Below are 18214 nucleotides of genomic sequence, written 5' to 3' on the forward strand. Positions count from 1 at the left end.
TTTGACCTTAATCAGACGTCTAGAGACCTCGTGTGCTGCCCGTCCTGTACATGACTGTCCAGCGCAAGGTCTGATGGTACCGCGATCGTGTGATACGTTTAACTATGCCATTTCAAGGTAGCTGTAGGTGTGGTTTTTCTCTAACATGTCAGCTATCCCTAACTCAGATGCGAATCCCTGTATTACTAGTCTTAGCGGCCTTCTAAGTACACCAAAAAGAATTTATCAGAGATACAATGATACAAATCCAAACATAGAAAGCTAATAATAATAACCAGTTGTGAATACAGATGTTTTGATTTGACATCACATCATTTACTTGTGCGCTAATTAGTGGTTCGTCTTCGCAGGTGGATCAAACAAACATCGACTCCGGGCGTATCACGACTGAAGAATAAGCAGAATTTATTTTCTCATGAGTGCGCTAAAGATACTTCAGACTATTTTCCCTCAGGCAGAAATATCCAGTTGGTAAGTATCGACACACCGACAGACACGTCTCCATCGACAACCATCTGCCCTCGTCATACATCCACCTTGTCCGTTGTAACCATCAACGTTTCTGATATTTGCCTGACAACCGAGAGAAAACTTGGTCAGAACCTGGCAGTCGGAGCTAAACATGCATATACATATAGAACAGCCACATATAGACTTACAACGAGTATTGTTGAGACATATGATCCTTCACGGTGAATGTTGGATGATCAAAACAGCTTCGTCATACAAACAAGTAATTTGGCGAAGGTAGAGACGTTCCTGGAAGAACTGCAGGGCCAATAAGGAGGGGGAACAGGTCTTAAAGCCTAAGCACTGATGTTGATAATGATGAATGAATGATCCTTCGGGAAATGTCCGGCCATTATTGGCAAGCAGAGCATGTGTGCCTATTGATTGTCTCAGAATGAGTCTTTAAGAATGTAAAACATTATCAGCTGTAGACTGTAAAATTAATCGATTATTTTCTGCTGTTGGCCAGTTTCAAATGTGAAGTCATTATCAAGTAATATCATAGTACACCATCTTTGTGAATAAGGTGAAGTTTTAAATTGCGAGAGTGAGTTTTTTAAACTGTCATTTTTAGCGAAGGAACAGGAAATTTTATTAACATATATGACTATCCATACATATTGTTCTTCAAACCTTGAAATAGGGACAACTCATCAACTCTCAGTTATTTGTTGTCAGCTGCGTGCAGTGACAGACGTTCCACAAACTAAGTTAAAAATACTTCCTAACTCCAAGTTCTAACCAAAGTTTTCGGAAGACTGACCTTGGTCGTAAGGTAACTGCAGGAACTGGAAACCCCTCCCAAAATATTCGAATTGGGACTCAGTCTACCACAACACCAAATCACTTTGTATTTGGCTAGAAAGGTCCCTTCTGTGAAATGGGTCAGAACTCGAACATCACGCTCTATGCTTAGGAAAATAGAATGAACACGAAAAAAATTAAAAATCGTAGAAACGGACGAAGCGTGTGCAAGAAAATTTGTAAATGAAGTAGTCATACGAAGTAAACTGATTGAAGTTCGTGTGAACGCTACAAAAGTAATCAAGATTGTTCATTAATGGGTCAATAAATTTAAGCCTGGTCGAGGGAACACTGGATAACTGAGTATCTTCTAGGGAATTGGTCACAGTCACCGTATCGTGACAGAAGATTTGTAGGATCGTTTGAAAAATAGGCATCTTGCATGAAGGGATAGGTGGTGGGGTGTCGCTTCTGCTGACTCGAATGAAAACGCCTGTGGAAGAAAATTCCAAATATGTGCTGCGAAAACTTGAGTCGTAGGCTGGACTTACGTGACTACACACGAAGCGTAGACCTACCATTATATTTCGGAGACAAGACTGCAGATAAAGTAATGGTTGCGGAAAACAGCAAAATAGGTTTGTCATTTTGATTGTGTTTTAGGACTCATCATTCGTAGCGTGAGTTGAAGCACAAGCGATTAAGATTATTTACTCGTACATCTACGTCTGCAATTTTCAGTACCTTGCAATGTGTGGCGAAGGATATTTCGGGTAACCATCCCCCCCCCCCCCCCCCGTTTCCCCTGGCCTCTGTCCAGTTCCATGCTCGAACAAAATGCGTAGGGAGAACGACCGCCGACAAGCCTCCAATGAGGTCGAGTTTCTGTTTTCCCCATGGCCATTTCGCGAGATGGTAATGAGAAAAAGTATTAAGGATGGTTGACACTTCTGCTCTCTGAATTTCAATAGCAAACCTCTTTGTAATTCACGATGCATCTCTCGTAGTGTCTGCCACTGGAGTTGAAAAAAAAAAAATTCTCCGTGACCCTCTCGCGTTTACTAAACGATCTCGTTACGAAATGAGTCCCTTTTCTTTGGATATTCTCTATCTCCTCTGTCAAATCTAACTATTAAGTGGCCCATATTGACACGTAATACCCAAAGAAATCAGTCGAGCGCGAATGTTGTAACCTACCTCTTTCGTTGGCGAATCGCGTTTCCAGGGGATTTTTCTAATAAATCTCGGACTGCCATCGCTCCGGACGCATTTTTCTCGATATTTTACGGTTGTGACTTGTTTCCACTGATTGAAAGCCAGTCATTTAATCGAGTAATAACTCTTGTTTTTGTCTATTTATTCACAGTAGGCTATATTTGTTTCCGTTGGGTAAACTGCTACACCTCGCACTATGCTTCGATCCTCTGCAGGCCTGAACTTCGTTACAGTGTACAGGCGTTGCTACTTTTCTTATACTACAAGACCATTGTTGAACAGCCTCACAGAGCTTCTGACGTCGTCCACCAGGCCATTTTATATAAATTTACATCAACAAGGGAGCTGAAGCAGATGATATTCCATCAGAATTATTGATATTCATGGGAGAACACCGTCGTCATAAAACTATTCGATCTGGTGTGTAAGATATATGAGACATGCAAAAAAAAAACAGGCTTCAAGACAAAGATAACAATTTCAACTCCAAAGAAGGTAGATGCTCACAGATGTGAATGTTACCAAACATCAGTCTGTTAAGTCATTGTTGCAAAATAATGACAAGAATTATTTACAGAAGAACGAGAAAAAGTAGTAGAAGCCGATCTTGGGTAAATTCAGTTTGGATTCCGCAGAAATACAGGAACACGCGAGGCACTACTGATCCAGACACCTGCCATGGAAGATAGGCTGTATAAAGGCTAACGTACATTTATAACATTTGTAGACTTAGAAAAAAAATTTGGCAGTTTAAACAGGAATACATTCTTTGGAATTCTAAATGTAGCAGGGGCAACACATAGGAAGCGAGAGGGTTCCTACACCTTGTACCGAAACCAGATTGCAGATATAGGAGCCGAAGGACATAGAAATAAAGCAGTAGTTGAAAAGGGGGTGATGCAGGATTATAGCCTATCTCTGATGTTATTCATTGTGTACATCAATGAAGCTGTGAAGAAAAAGAAGCAGAAATTTGAAAAGGGAATAAAAGTTCAATGAGAACAAATAAAAACATCGAAGCTTGCCGATGATACTGTAATTCTGTCAGAAACGGCAATGGACTCGGAAGAGCAGTTGAATAAAATAAACAGGGTTTTGAAAAGAGGTTGTAAGATAAATACCAACAAATGGAATGTACTCGAATTAAATCAGATGACTCTGAGGAAATTAGATTAGGAAATGAAAACATAAAGTAGTAGATAAATTATGTTATTGCGGCAGCAAAGTAACTGAAGACAGTCGAAGTAGAGAGGGTACAAAATGCAGACTGACAATTGAAAATAGAAAGAAAAGATTTCTGAGCAAGAGAAGTGCACGGAAGTGAAACGTGGAGGATAAAGAGTTCAGAGAAGAAAAGAACAGAAGCTTCTGAGATATGAAACTACAAGAGAATGCTGAGCAATAGACGAGTATATCGAATAATTAATGATGAGGTACTGAACAGAAATGGGGATAAAATAAATTTATTGTATAACTTCAGCAAAAGAAGGGATCGTTTGGTAGGACCGATCCTGAGACATGAAAGGTAGTGTGGGAGGTAAAAATTGCAGAGTTAGACCGATGCTTGAACACAGTAAGCAGGTTCATATGGATATAGGTCGCTTTAGTTACCCAGAGGTGAAGAGACTTGTACAGGACAGAATAGCGTGGAGCGCTGCATCTAAGCAGCCCTCGGAGTGAAGACCACAACAGCATCTACACACGAATTCCACGAGCCACATTATGGAATAGTGGAGTATACTTCAGGTACCACTGTCGTTTTCCTCTTGCTTGTTTCTTTTGCGCACTGAGCAAGGAAATAACGGCTGTCGATAAGCCCCCGTGTGAGCCGGGATTTGTTCGATTTTTTCGCCATGCTCATTATTCATTATATATGTGTGTGAGGAAGTGAGATGTTGCCTGATTCTTCTTGGAAGACGAGGAATAATGACGGCCCCATGACACATTCATGGAATACTCCCGAAGCTACTTTGCGTCTAAATTATAAACATCACGTTGAATTTTATCTAAAGGGAAGTCTTGAATCCACTTACAAAGTCGCTCCGTCTAAGTTCACTAGGCGATAGCGATCAAGGAACGCAGTAATAGTATGGATGCCGTTATCTAATGTCCTCTGGATCTCATGGACGAACAGGCTGGGCTGAATTTCACGAGATCTCTGTTTGCTGAATCCATGTTGATTCATACAGAGGAGATTTATTAAAAAAAAAAAGCGTTATAACCCACAAGCATAAAACTTGTTCCATAATCCTACAACAGATTGACAAGCGGTGTAAATCTGTTTTAATGACCATTTGTTCAACGGCCTTTGTTGAAAACTGATGCAACTTTCGCCTTTTTTCAAACTGCTTGGTTCCTTTCAATTCTCTAATGATTTACTTTAAACAGCTGCTGGGAAGAGAGCAAATTCTTTCATGTAAAGTATACGGGTTTTTTAAAAATATATGTCACATATTCCTGAAGGAAGAAGTATTGGTCAGAACTAGAAGAAAAGCTCCCATAATAATATGTCCAAAAACGAGTACCTGTTACGTAGTGAGCCAGCCTGTCCTCTCATTTACATCCGTCTGTGACGCAGAAGTAGACACTATAGGCAGTGCTGCGTGTGGCTACTACGCCTCCTGACACATCCTTCAGCCCTTCTTTGCAGTGAAATATGTATGCTTTCAAATACACCTGGCTCCTTTCGGACTGCGTCACATACAATGGTCACACGCTCCTGTAACGTCTGCACATTGTCGATGGTTTGGGTATACACTGATGCCTTTAAATGTCCCCGTAGTCAGAAATTTTACCGACTCACATCCGGTGAACGGCGAGGACATATTACCGGGCCTGGAATTGCTGTAAGCCCAATCTATCGACGATGTGGAGACGTTACATGAACATGTGACTAATGCATGGATTCAATCGTAATGGAGCCGGGTGTTTTCCAAGAGTGCGTAATTCACTGCGAAGAAGGACTGAAAGTGTGTCAGCACGCGTGGTAATCACGTGCAGCACTGCCTACAGTTTCTACTTCTACGTCACAGGAAGACGGGAATGGGCCGACAGGCTGGCCCATATCTCAAAAGGTGCTGGTTTGCGGACATAAAATTGTAGCAACTTTTCTTCCAGTTTTTGACCAATACGATCTCCTAAGGGTGTATGTGACACTTTTTTTAAACATCTTTAACAGATTTGTACAGGTGTCCCACAAGACCCTCACCTTTGTTGGAGCTGTTCCAATAGGTTATCTATTACATGCTCTCGTATCTCAATATCTACGGTTTCGGCATTCATTCGATGCTTGAAAGCAGGAAACAATTTCAGGAGACCTATTTCAGTATACTGGGCACCACAGTGACATTCTCCACACCACTACGATCGCCGAGCGACTGTATACATGATTATGAGCCGTTTACTGATTTTATGTAAGACCTAAGCCTCTTAGGATTTTTCGTCATATCTGACGGTAAAGTTTTACTTTCGAATTCACTGAATGCTTCTCTAATTGCCCTCCCTACGCTCATTTTCATTTAGTTCAGCTTTCGTTTCTGAAGAAGGCTTTGTGTTCGTTTAAATGTGAGCTGAAGGTTTATTTGCTGTGACAGCATCTTTCTAACACGACTGTTGTAGCACAAAGGAGGTGCGCTTGCAGCAGAGCAGTGCAGTTGCCGACACCTCGACTACTGCGGTGGCAGAACTGCACGGTCTACAATTTAAATTGATTCCCTTCCTATAGTATAACTCTAACCTCAAGATACGGAATCAAATGGAGAAAAAATGATCGAAAGCTGCATATGCAAAACGTGAAATAAATTTCTATTCTTGGAGAATAATAAATTACATTCGCGTCTCACAGGACCAGTAGATATTACCTAGAAAGACAGATTTTTATGTTTTAAATTGAAGAGGTTGGAGAGACAGTCATAAGCCACATCGAACTTGTTTTGAGATACAGCGAGTTTAAAGTTCCACGGAGGTCTGAAAATGTTTAATACAAAATAGAAACCTTATTTCTACTGCAAACACTCGCTTAATACTTGCGAAGCATGTTGTTAAATAGTCAACTCTCTGCATGCTATAAAATATTAATTTTAGAATGATTTTAATTAAGATGTAGTCAACGGTGGCTTATGACTATATCTCCCAAAAAATTGTTTAAAACACAAAGTATGAATTTGTAAGGATTTATTTTAACTACTTTTACACAGCAAGCAGAATATATAATTTTTACACATTACTATACACATATCAGGTATCTGAGATGTATAAATTACTTTTTCATTGATACAGCTACATCAAGGAAATTCCTCTACCTCATCATTGGACACGTTATTTCCAGTAGATGACGGAAAGAAATCTAGATTTGCTGCAGGTATGTATATCATAAGAGACAGTACATCATCAATTTTTTTCTGGTTAATTGGTAGTGGCTTTCTGTACTTTATTGGCAGCTGATATGGATTTGGTTCAACTAGCCTTCCTTTCTTTTTGACACGAATATCCACTGACATGAAAGCTCCTATGTCTGAATAAGAGTGCTTTACACTTAGCTTGAAGGGATCTTCAGACTCAAACTTAAACTGAGTAGCTTCACGGAAATGGTTGGGATCTCCAGACGTCGATTCTGTACGTTTTGAGATCAATGTCTCCAGGCTTTCCAAACTTCTGAAGTCTTCTCTTTCCGTTTAGTTACAATGAAATGATTTGGACTCACAGATTTTGTTACTTCTGCCCATTCATCTAGAGTGTCTGTTTCTTGCATACCGTTCAATGCGACCAAAATCACGATCGCAAGGTAGCATGGTGTGACCTACCACAGGGAAGTAATGCTGGACATAATCAAATCTTTTGGTAGCACCAAGGGACCTTTCCAAAGCAATAATAGTCCAATTCTTTGCCTGACCCTTGCAGTTGTCTGTGATTATGTGGAGATGTTTTGTCTGAGGATTAGTTATCTCCAAGTACTTTAATAAGCAGCTCCCAACCTCATCTGAACCCCGTCCTCCATCTTTCTCGCTCCACAGAAACATATAACCCGTATTTGATCCACCGTCGTGGATACCATAGTTGTATGTCCACATTTTCTTCTTGTAAAATGCTGGACCAGCTGTTAGTTTAGGTGTGGGGAACGTTTGCTGCATGTCCATTGCTATCAAATGATGCTCTTTCGAATTTTCTTTAGCCAGAGCAGTTAAAGACGCAATCATATTGTGTCCTCTGTCAGCCTTATTGAGATGCAGTTCATATTGTTGTTTCTTTTCTGTGACTTCTTCTGCATATAATTCTGGGTTATTTATTGCAATTAGAAATCCATCACATTTTGAACAGGTGTCACTTTTTGGTAGTTTGAAGCCTGTGTTAAATTCAGATACAAAAATTTCTCTGAATTTACTTTCAGATACTGCAGGAACCTGCTTTTCCTTGCAGTATTCCGAGTATTTATCTCGAAATAAGGAAGCAATTGTGAGATCACAATCCAAATACATTTTATTGGGGTTCTGTTGCTTACTGTAATGACTGTTATATTTCGGTATGGCGTTGAGAAATTCTCTAACACTTTGTACAGCTTCGTCTTGAAATTTATGTGGGTAGTTTCCATGTTTTACTGAAAGAAAAAAAAGATGAGCTTATATCCACTTCCTAATAGAAATATCTGTATACCTACCATGTTTCCTATGTCCCAAAATGAATGAAAAATGTTTTCATCCTCTCCAAGCAGTTTTGTGAAGCATTTATTTAAACAAGTACAGGGACTTCCTACAGTAGCAGCCTAAACAGTCTTGTGGGTTTTTAAAGATTTATACTGCTGACCAAGATTTCGTCGACGTTTTGCTTTATTTTTCTTCCACTGATCAATATTTCGCTTTCTTTTCCGTGAAGGCTTTGGTTTTCTGGGTGATTCTTCATTTATTCTACTTATTTCAAGCTGTAATATGAAGAGCAAAATAGTCCAAGAATTTGCGTGAGATATAGTCATAAGCCACACAAAACATTAAATTCCGCTAAAATCACATTAATGAGAAAATATTTTTTACACGTCTTTTGCCTTTGAAACTACATTATTGCACTATTAAGCAGTAATATAAATGTGCCCATCAAGTTTCATCGTTAACACACAGGATGGCTTTCAAATGCGTTGGCAATGTTGAGAGAAACAAAGTCACAAGCCACAGGAAATTAATCACCAGAATAAACCGTTTTATATACTTACCGAAACATCATCTGAGCTGGAACTGCTGGTCGATGGATGCCAAGATTCATCACTGTCAGGATCCAAAGGGTAAAGCTCTTCACTTCCACTACTGTCTGTGTCAAATATGCGTTGAAGACCCGAAGACGCTTCAGACGTTCCTGACCCACCTGACATTTTGCCGTGGCTTGTGACTATGTATCTTCTGAAAATACCACGATATGGCACAGCATAGAACTGCACTCCGTCATAGCCTGGCATCTGTTGCAGTAACACGGAACTTTTTCAACGCATTGTGAAGAAGACATAGGTAAGAACGCCGCAACATGAAAAACTTAATTTTGTGAAAGTTGTGGCTTATGACTATATCTCTCCGAGCCCTTCAATTATTTATCTGTTACAGTGATTCAGAAATGATGAAAATATAGGGTATATGAAGACCATTCGTATCGTAAGGATGTCATCTTTGTAAACCACCCGAAAACATACTTTTTTTGGCCACTCGTGATGGGACAACATGTGTGTTGGACTGATCAAAAGCATAATTTGCAACCGCCTATGTCTCAGCCATCATATGAAAGAAGAACGTGTTATTTCATCATCCAACAGTGAACGATGTTTCACAACGTACGTAACCAATGCTAAAAACATCTTCCTTTGAAAAGCTGCGTTATAAGGTTTCCGAACTTGAGATGTGCATTTCAACCAGCTCAGGGACCAACTTGTGACCGGGACTGGTGGGAGACACAATACTCATGTTTTGTTGCGCTCCGTGAAATACTGATGTGTAAATAGACTGGGATAGTATTGGACACTCCTTTAGCGCCCCATGGACAGCTCTAGAATCTAATAGCGCTTACTGACGGCAGTTCAGTAAAATGTGAGCAATCATTAGGTATTTCCGAAGTCTATCAATCTTCCTGGAATTTCTTATCGTTTCTTGGTGTATCTGAAACCCATATATAAAATTACTGTTTTATTGCACTCTCGTAAGTGACGATGCTAATCAATAAAGTCTTTTCTAACTTTTCTTCTCTCTACTACGTTAAGGCATTCAAACCTGCCTGTTATTCCTTGGCGTACCCTAAAAAGAGTTACGCCGCATGTGCTGCGATAAATCTCCTCTCGTTGAAGATTTATTACGTATGAGAGTGGTCAATAAATAAGTTGTAAACGCCAGAATACCGGATATCGTTTTAAGTTTCGCGCCAGTACGTATCCAGAAGGTGGCACCATATGTATCTTCGAAGGTAGCAGATACACAGTATTCCGCGGCCAATGCTGAATGACATACAGTCAGACCGAGATGATAGGTGTGCTGGTGTGCTACACCGAAGAGCCAAAGAAACTGGTATACCTGCCTAATATCGTGTAGGGCCCACGCGAGCACGCAGAAGTGCAGCAACACGTCGTGGCATGGACACGACTAATGTCTGAAGCAGTGCTGGAGGGAACTGACGCCGTGTACCCTGCAGGGCTGTCCATAAAGCCACGAGTTTACGAGGGGGTGGAGATCTCTTCTGAACAGCACGCTGCAAGGCATCTCAAATATGCTCAAGAACGTTCATGTCTGGGGAGTTCGGTGGCCAGCGGAAGTGTTTAAACTCAGAAGAGTGTTCCTGGAGCCACCCTGTAGCAATTCTGGACGTGTGGAATGTCGCATTGTCCTGCTGGAATTGCCCACGTCCGTCGGAATGCACAATGGACATGAATAGATGCAGGTGATCAGACAGGATGCTTACGTACGTGTCACGTGTCAGAGTTGTGTCTAGACGTATCAGGCGTCCCATATCACTCCAACTGCACACGCCCCACACGATTACAGAGCGTCCACCAGCTTGAAGAGTCCCCTGCTAACATTCGGGGTCCATGGATTCATGAGGTTGTCTCCATACCAGTACACGTCCATCTGCTCGATACAATTTGAAACGAGACTCGTCCGACCAGGCAACATGTTCCCAGTCATCAACAGTCCAATGTCGGTGTTGACGGGCCCAGGCGAGGCCTAAAGCGTCGTGTCATGCAGTCATCAAGGGTACATGAGTGGGCTTTCGGCTCCGAAAGCCCATATCGGCGATGTTTCGTTGAATGGTTCGCACGCTGACACTTGTTGATGGACCAGCATTGAAATCTGCAGCAATTTGCCGAAGAGTTGCACTTCTGTCTCGTTGAACGATTCTCTTCAGTCGTCGTTGGTCCCGTTCTTGCAAGATCTCTTTCCGGCCACAGCGATGTCGGAGATTTGATGATTTACCGGATTCCTGATATTTACGGTACACTCGTGAAATGGTCGTACTGGAAAATCCTCACTTCATCGCTACCCCGGGCATGCTGCGTCCCATCGCTCGTGCGCCGACTATAACACTACGTTGAAACTCATCTTGGTAACCTGCCTTGTATCAGCAGTAACCTATCTAACAACTGCGACAGGCACTTGTAGTCTTTGTGCCTGTTCACATCTCTCTGTATTTGAATACGCATGCCTGTACCAGTTTCTTTGGCGCATCAATGTATAAGTGTATACCGACTAGGTCAATGCGATTTTTGTGAGCCAGGGGACTGTCCACAAGCGAAATTTGTCCTGTATATACTTAGAATCGAATTTAATGAAAATTTGTGTTCAATTGGATACGGTAATTCTTCAAGTGACAAGAAAAGGTCGCAAACAAGGAGCGTCCTAGCCGCCCTGGTTAACCTGTGATGGCACATTGCTTCCCCGTCTAGGGGTATTTATATGCCTCCAGGACACATCGATCTTGTGGATTGCAGCAATTTAAGGAACCAAGTAAATTTATTATCTCCCGTGGGCTCACTTGTTAGATGCGTACTCTGCCACAAGAATATTATGCTGCAACTTTTAACGTCTTGTCGAACGATGGGATAATTGTTTAAGTTTCTCAGGGGGACTATTTTGAGAAGAAAAATAAATTTCAGGCTTGTCCACGCGTCTCTGATATCTCTATCCAAGTTTGCGAGTTATTTGTTGATTCGCCCTCGCGATTACGTGCTAGTTAGAGGCGGGTAATATTTTGTACAGACCTACATTCACGGACCACCATCTCTCTAAACTGAACCACAGAAAAACTGTCGATAACAGGATATTTAAAAATATGCTACAGTTTTCCTGTTCTTCTCCAGCGAATTGCGTTGTACTGTTACTTTCATAATAGTATCTCTACTGGGTGGTGGCGTGTTCCTCTTTCTTCTGTTACCCGAAAATTCTCCGAAGCGTCACACCTGATTAGATCTGGGCTATATAACAATTTTGCAGTTATCCCCTATGTGGCTGGACGTCTTTTCCGTCGCCGCAAGACACCTCATTTTTAAGCTGGAGAAGCTATGCAGTCCCTTTCTGTGTGAACATTATTTCCGTACTGCAGTCGATGCCGTGTTGAGCATCCGAGACGGCAGTTTCCCTAAACGCTAGGGAATAATGATGAATAATATTTACCTGAGTGAAATATGCACTGTTCTGTAATGTCTCCATCGCACTCAAATTCGGTATACTCAGGATGTAAAGTAGGGTCTGACAAAACTCGTAGTTACCGACAGCAGGTTTTAATAATTTCTAACTTCCCGTTAAATTTTAGTATACATAGATGAATAATATGCATATATCTGGTTTTACACCGAGAGAGGTGGCGCAGTGGCTAGCACACTGGACTCGCATTCGGGAGGACGGCGGTTCAAACCCGCGGTCCGGCCATCCTGATTTAGGTGTTCCGAGATTTTCCTAAATCGCTTCAGGCAAATGCCGGGATGGTTCCTTTGAAAGGGCACGACCGACTTCCTTCCCCATCCTTCCCTAATCCAATGGGACCGATGACCTCGATGTTTGGTCCCCTCACCTAAACCAACCACCAACCAACCATCTCGCTTTATAGCCCAGTCCTTGCAGCACCCAAAGGGAAGAGCCCCTCAGTTCGCTGTAGCTTTCTTGAGGCAAGGAGAGTAGAGAACTATGTTGAAATGAAGCACTCAACCATCCTGCCTAGTGTGGACAGAAAGTGTGGCTTAGTCACCCAGTCGACACCGGTCGGTCACTACTGCTTTTTGTTGGTACCTTAGGGATAGTTCGGGGCATTACTGACGATTGAAACAACGATTCCACGTACAACGGGAACATCCAGCCTCATGGGTCTCAGTTTCGCGTCATTAATGTGCAAACAAGCTTCTACATTTTTATGTACCCTCTTTACTAATTTCGCTTAGGTTGCCTTTACAGCTTCGAGGTGCTTTTATAGTTTGTAGTGTTGCTATTTCTTCACACAAGCACATATCAGCTTTCTGTCCAACAAATTAGATATTGTTTTTCTTATAGTGACAGCCCACTTGCAAAAAAATGTGTCCTAAAGACACTAATTTGCAAGCGGAGTCTTAATGATTGTGCGTATGATACGTTAGACTTGAGTTTCACTCTTGTCATGGCCAGAAGGATGGAAACTATTACAAAAATGATTTAAAAAATAAAGTATGTCATAACATAACAAACTACGAGTTGCGCGAGTCTCCTTCAGTGATGCACGTACTATTAAGGGCTGGAACGATTCGTCTGTAACTGCGCAGACTAGATGCATGTAACATTCTCAACCAGACATAGATAAATGTAACAGGAAGAATGGCAAAATGGTATCGATAGCCATCTGAAAGGTACAGCATACTCAACAACGTCCAGAAATTCTCCACCCAAAGCATATTTCCTGACCGGTAAGCGTCGCAACGATAAGCAGTAAAGGTAAGCGAGAGCGCGTGCGAAGGATTACGGTCAGTCTACTTCTCCAATTCTTAAACTGCAAGGGTGGTTAATACTGTACAACCATGGCTCGTTCGAAATGTAACAGTGATTTGCCAAATAAATTTGTTGGTAAAAGGGTTTGAGACAGTACCGATAAATGCACTGAGCATCGGAAAGTATTTTCTACTCAGAAGCGGAAGCATTTTCGCAATACTATGCCAGTCCTTCTGAGCGCAGCAGTATTTAAGACGCTACAGGTAACATGCAGTTTATCTTTAGGGTGCATATAAAATGCCTGTATAAGAGAAACTAAGTGTAATTTCCGGGATAGGTAAGTTACAATCCACCGTTTTAAGATAAAATTACTGGTCTGAAAGTTCTTTAACATAAATTAATTATTCATTCGGCGAATCCACACTGGTTTTACTTTTTCTTCTCTCGTCATTATAAAGGCAAAAAATATTCTTAATAAAGAGTAACCTCACGGTTTTTCAACAACTTGGAAGCTGTCCCGCGCTTTCTAATATTAAAAGTGCAACATATTACATGAAATGTGTGTTATTATGATTCCTGAGCATTCTATTCGGGTGTTTTTCCTTTCGTGTTAGCGTTATGCATGTGAAATTGTCTTCATTTATTTTCAAAATGTTGTTCTGTGATCCTTAAAAGGCTTCAAAAATAGCCTTACAGACAAAACAAGTTAGGAACAGGTCCGATACATCACTGATGCGACAAAAGGTCACGGGAATTTGTTAGTAGACTTAGCAATTTAAAAACCGAGAACTATGTGCGCTTAAGGCACAATTAGGGGCTGACGTCAAAATCCAGACAGACAATTATGTTTTCATGTTTGTATAATGAATATATTACTCCTCAATTATGTATTACGCGTCACTGAGAACGGTTCAGAAATAAATGGAGTGAAACACGTACCCACACATTTCTTGAAGATATACAGCAATATGACATTTTTTATATAACTGTATCTGCGCGTAGACGCCTTGGTGTATTTATTGGCCGCATGGCGAATATTACGATACATCATATATATATATATATATATATATATATATATATATATATATATATATATATATAATGAAAAGAAGTAACACACAAGTTATAGAATGAAAAGCACTTGCAGCGTCCAAAAGAAACTCGACAAACTAGCAGTGTTGATGAAGAGATAAATTTATAACTCATGCTGAAGACTGTGGAAAAACCAGAACACACTTTGGCATAAATAAAGCTCTATAAAAAGTGGCTGCATGCCGTACTTCTTCAAGTAATTTAATTCGCAGTCACGGAACGCAGCCACCATTATACGAACAAATTAATCACGTACGGTCAAGATTATATTTTAAGTCGAAAAAACGAACCTGACGTACAAGGAAACTGACGTTTTGTTTTTAACGATTAAGAGCTTGACAACACCCAACAAGCTTATGAATCTCTTGATGACTGAAGGCCATACAACTGATTACAAATTTTAATAGTCTTTATCGCAAAACAGTCCAGTACTAACTAGATATCCAGCTTCTGTCGACCAGTCATCTTGTACTTTCATCGTGATTTGTAGCTGAGAGAGACAAAATTAAATACCTCAAATGGTTTCTATGAATAAATTGTTAAAATATGCAGAATCTGACCAGAAAATGTCCTCTGCACGTATAACCAGATAGAAACCCGTACCTCAGCCGCGGGTTCCTGACATCTCAACCACTGATTACATTTCCCAGCTGGCGAATATTCATAGACAAAAAGGAGAGATTTTCCGCCATATGCAAGACACAGTTATCGTAATTTATTTTCCTTTTTTCACACATATTTCAGCGCTTAATGTGCATCTCGAGACGCTCTACGCACCGACAGACAGGCACTGGTCAGTCTTTGGATATTTTCACAATTTTGTGCGTGTTAACATTGAGAAAGTACGATCTGAAGATGATTGTTTGTGAAACGAAATTGGTTATCTAGTTACTACTTGATTATATCGCAATCAGAATTATGAAAATTTGTTATAAATAATATTGTGTATTCTTCACCTGACGATGTCAGCTTTTGCTGTACATGTGACGAAATATCAACAGGTACAGAACTTTTCCTCAATATTCTATTAGTGGCTGACAGCATGTTTCGTGTCACTGATGGCTGAACTTACAGACATGAGCAAACATCAATGGCACTGTAGATATTACCTCTCAGCATCACTTTAATCATTCGCTATACGTATTCACTAATAAACTCAGTTTACCGCACAGGAAATAAGGGTTTCCAGTTTTTTTTCTACACAATGTCAGAATTCTTTACGAATCTGGCACTTTAAAACTAAATTTTTTTTCTAAATCTCTGAAGCTAGGATTAACATATCCACATCCAAAATTCAAATGTAACTTACATAGTCTACAATTAGTGGTTTGTTATTTTAAATGGTTTAAGTTTTACAGTGACACGGATAACACAATATAATCGTGTTTGAACTGATGCAAAGCACTGCATTTTACCTTACTGGTATTTCTACTCGCTTTCCAACACCTAGGTAGAACCCTTCTCTTCTTTCCTGACGACAGTACTACAACATTAGGTACGTAAATGATCACTTCGTTTTCATAATTAATTCAGCTTCTAACGTGGCCACTGACAAACGGTAATCTCAGCTCACCAAAAGCTCCACGTGAGGTAAAAATTATACGGTTTGGTGTAATTGGGATTTTTTTTAAATTCCCGACAAGGAATTTCAACAATAAATTCAGTACAATCCCTCATGAGTCGGGATACCTGGCAATCCAGCAGAAGGTGTGACTTACCGTAGATACAGGGTATTATCTCGCAGGATTGGTTAAACCGTTCGCTAGTGAAGTGAGTGCGACTTACCTGAATGGAGTGGACATTGCCGCGGGACTCGGCGTGCGCCCTCGCGCTGAGCAGCGTGCTGGAGCCCGACACGCAGCCGCCGAAGTCGGAGAAGAGGTTGTCGTCGAAGGGCCCGCCCTCCATGGTTCAGGTGCCGCAGGTGTCGTCCAATTAGCGCCTACCTGGCTGCCTGCCTACCTGGCTACCTGCCCGCCGCCCACCGCCAAAACACTCCGTTCCGCCCGCCACTTACGCCCGTTCCGGCAGGCGAGCGCGCGCCGCTATTACGGCGGCAACTATTCGTGAATTGATCCTTATTAGACGCAGTTAAGCCTTGATTTTTACTGATGAAACGCGATTGTTCACAATGAGCCCTAATATTCCGTACTCGGCCCGACAAATAATCTTTTTTCCGTTTCACGAGCAGCCTCGGCGCCGGTTAAAAGAAGCGGTTCGCGCAGCCCGCAACCCCGAACGCAATTGTCGGCGCCAGGCCACGAAAACGGCGGCGGCGGCTTCGCGCGGTTTTTAACAGAATTTAAACAAAAGCAGATTACATATATAACGTTGACTCGCTTAATAAAGTGATTCTAGTGAAGTTAGTCTCCCAAGTTCATACTCAATTTATATTAAGTAATAATCCCAGCCTCGGGGCCTTCCCCCCACCGCGCGACCGGCTCGGCCAATGGCAGGCGGGCGGCAGGGCGTGGCGAGGCGAGCGCGTCGACCAATGGCGGCGGGCGGCGTAAAAAAAGAACAAATGAAGGGCGCGAGATGCGCGGCGCGCGTGTGTCGTGGGGTGTCTGCTCCGCCGGCCCCGCCAGTGACTCAGCCACCCCCAGCCCCACAGCCGGCATCTCTGCCGCGCTGCGGGCACTCAATTAACCGGACGCTCTCCTCCTTTTCTTTTTTTTTTGTGACCTGCAACTTTACGCTCTCACAAAGTTTCACGAGCTCACTACCGTGTCGTGGACACACGACAGCCTAAAGAATGTGTCATCCGCAAGTTCTTGACATCTCGACCCGCGACAGTTTACACTTTCCAGTTGGCGAATAATCACGAACAAACTGGAGAGAATTCCCGCCCTATGCATGATACAAGTAATTTATTTTTCTTTTATGCATACGTGTTTCAGCACTTGCTTATTATTACGCCTCACGTAACGCTATCAGTTAGTCTTTGCTGGCAGCGTAGAGTATAATATATTTAATAGGGAGAACGGCGGCTAATATGCCTCACTTTAGCCAAAATTTGTATAAAAAAAATGGTTCAAATGGCTCTGAGCACTACGGGACTTAACTTCTGAGGTTATCAGTCCCCTAGAACTTAAAACTACTCAAACCTAACTAATCTAAGGACATCACACGCATCCATGCCTGAGGCAGGATTCGAACCTGCGACCGTAGCGGTCAAGCGGTTCCAGACTGTAGGGCCTAGAACCGCTCGGCCACCCCGGCCGGCTTTGTATAAAACTCTCGTTGTTGCTCTGAAACGAGGTGGAACTGCAATAAAACTTTACTTCAACATTTGTTTTGGCGCCAATGGGGAACAAAAGATTTAAAACCGAAACGACATGCAGACAAAAGAAAAAAATATTTTCGAAGACATGCATTCGAAATGTCAAGAAAAGTGTTGGCTACTATTGGCCATACAACAAAATATAGGTTTTTAAATAAAAAAGGTGTATTTGTAGTTCACAAATAAATCAATCTGTTTATGTTTCAAAAATACAAGATAACAACAAAACAGTTGGTTAAAAAACCATTGAACTTGTATGTACTGAAACTGACACAACGCATTAAACTTCTGCACTGAGGTTTTGTGCAGTTGAGGTCTTTGTGCTTCTTTGTAAAGTTTTGGTATAAATCTTTAACTAGAAGCCGGCCGGAGTGGCCGAGCGGTTCTAGGCGCTACAGTCTGGAACCGCGCGACCGCTACGGTCGCAGGTTCGAATCCTGCCTCGGGCATGGATGTGTGT

General features: G+C 41.6%; 1 protein-coding gene across 1 annotated transcript in view; it reads right to left on the minus strand.

The window, feature by feature from the left end:
* LOC124775491 (homeobox protein OTX1) overlaps positions 1-16828 on the minus strand; it is a 107928-nt gene extending 91100 nt beyond the window's left edge. The window contains exon 1 of the mRNA XM_047250324.1: positions 16257-16828. Coding sequence (XP_047106280.1) covers positions 16257-16379 — 123 coding nt within the window. The 5' untranslated portion in view covers positions 16380-16828. The remainder of the gene's footprint in view (positions 1-16256) is intronic.
* Positions 16829-18214: the final 1386 nt, after the last annotated feature.

This window comes from Schistocerca piceifrons, chromosome 2, assembly GCF_021461385.2.
Source record: "Schistocerca piceifrons isolate TAMUIC-IGC-003096 chromosome 2, iqSchPice1.1, whole genome shotgun sequence".
Lineage (NCBI taxonomy): Eukaryota > Metazoa > Arthropoda > Insecta > Orthoptera > Acrididae > Schistocerca > Schistocerca piceifrons.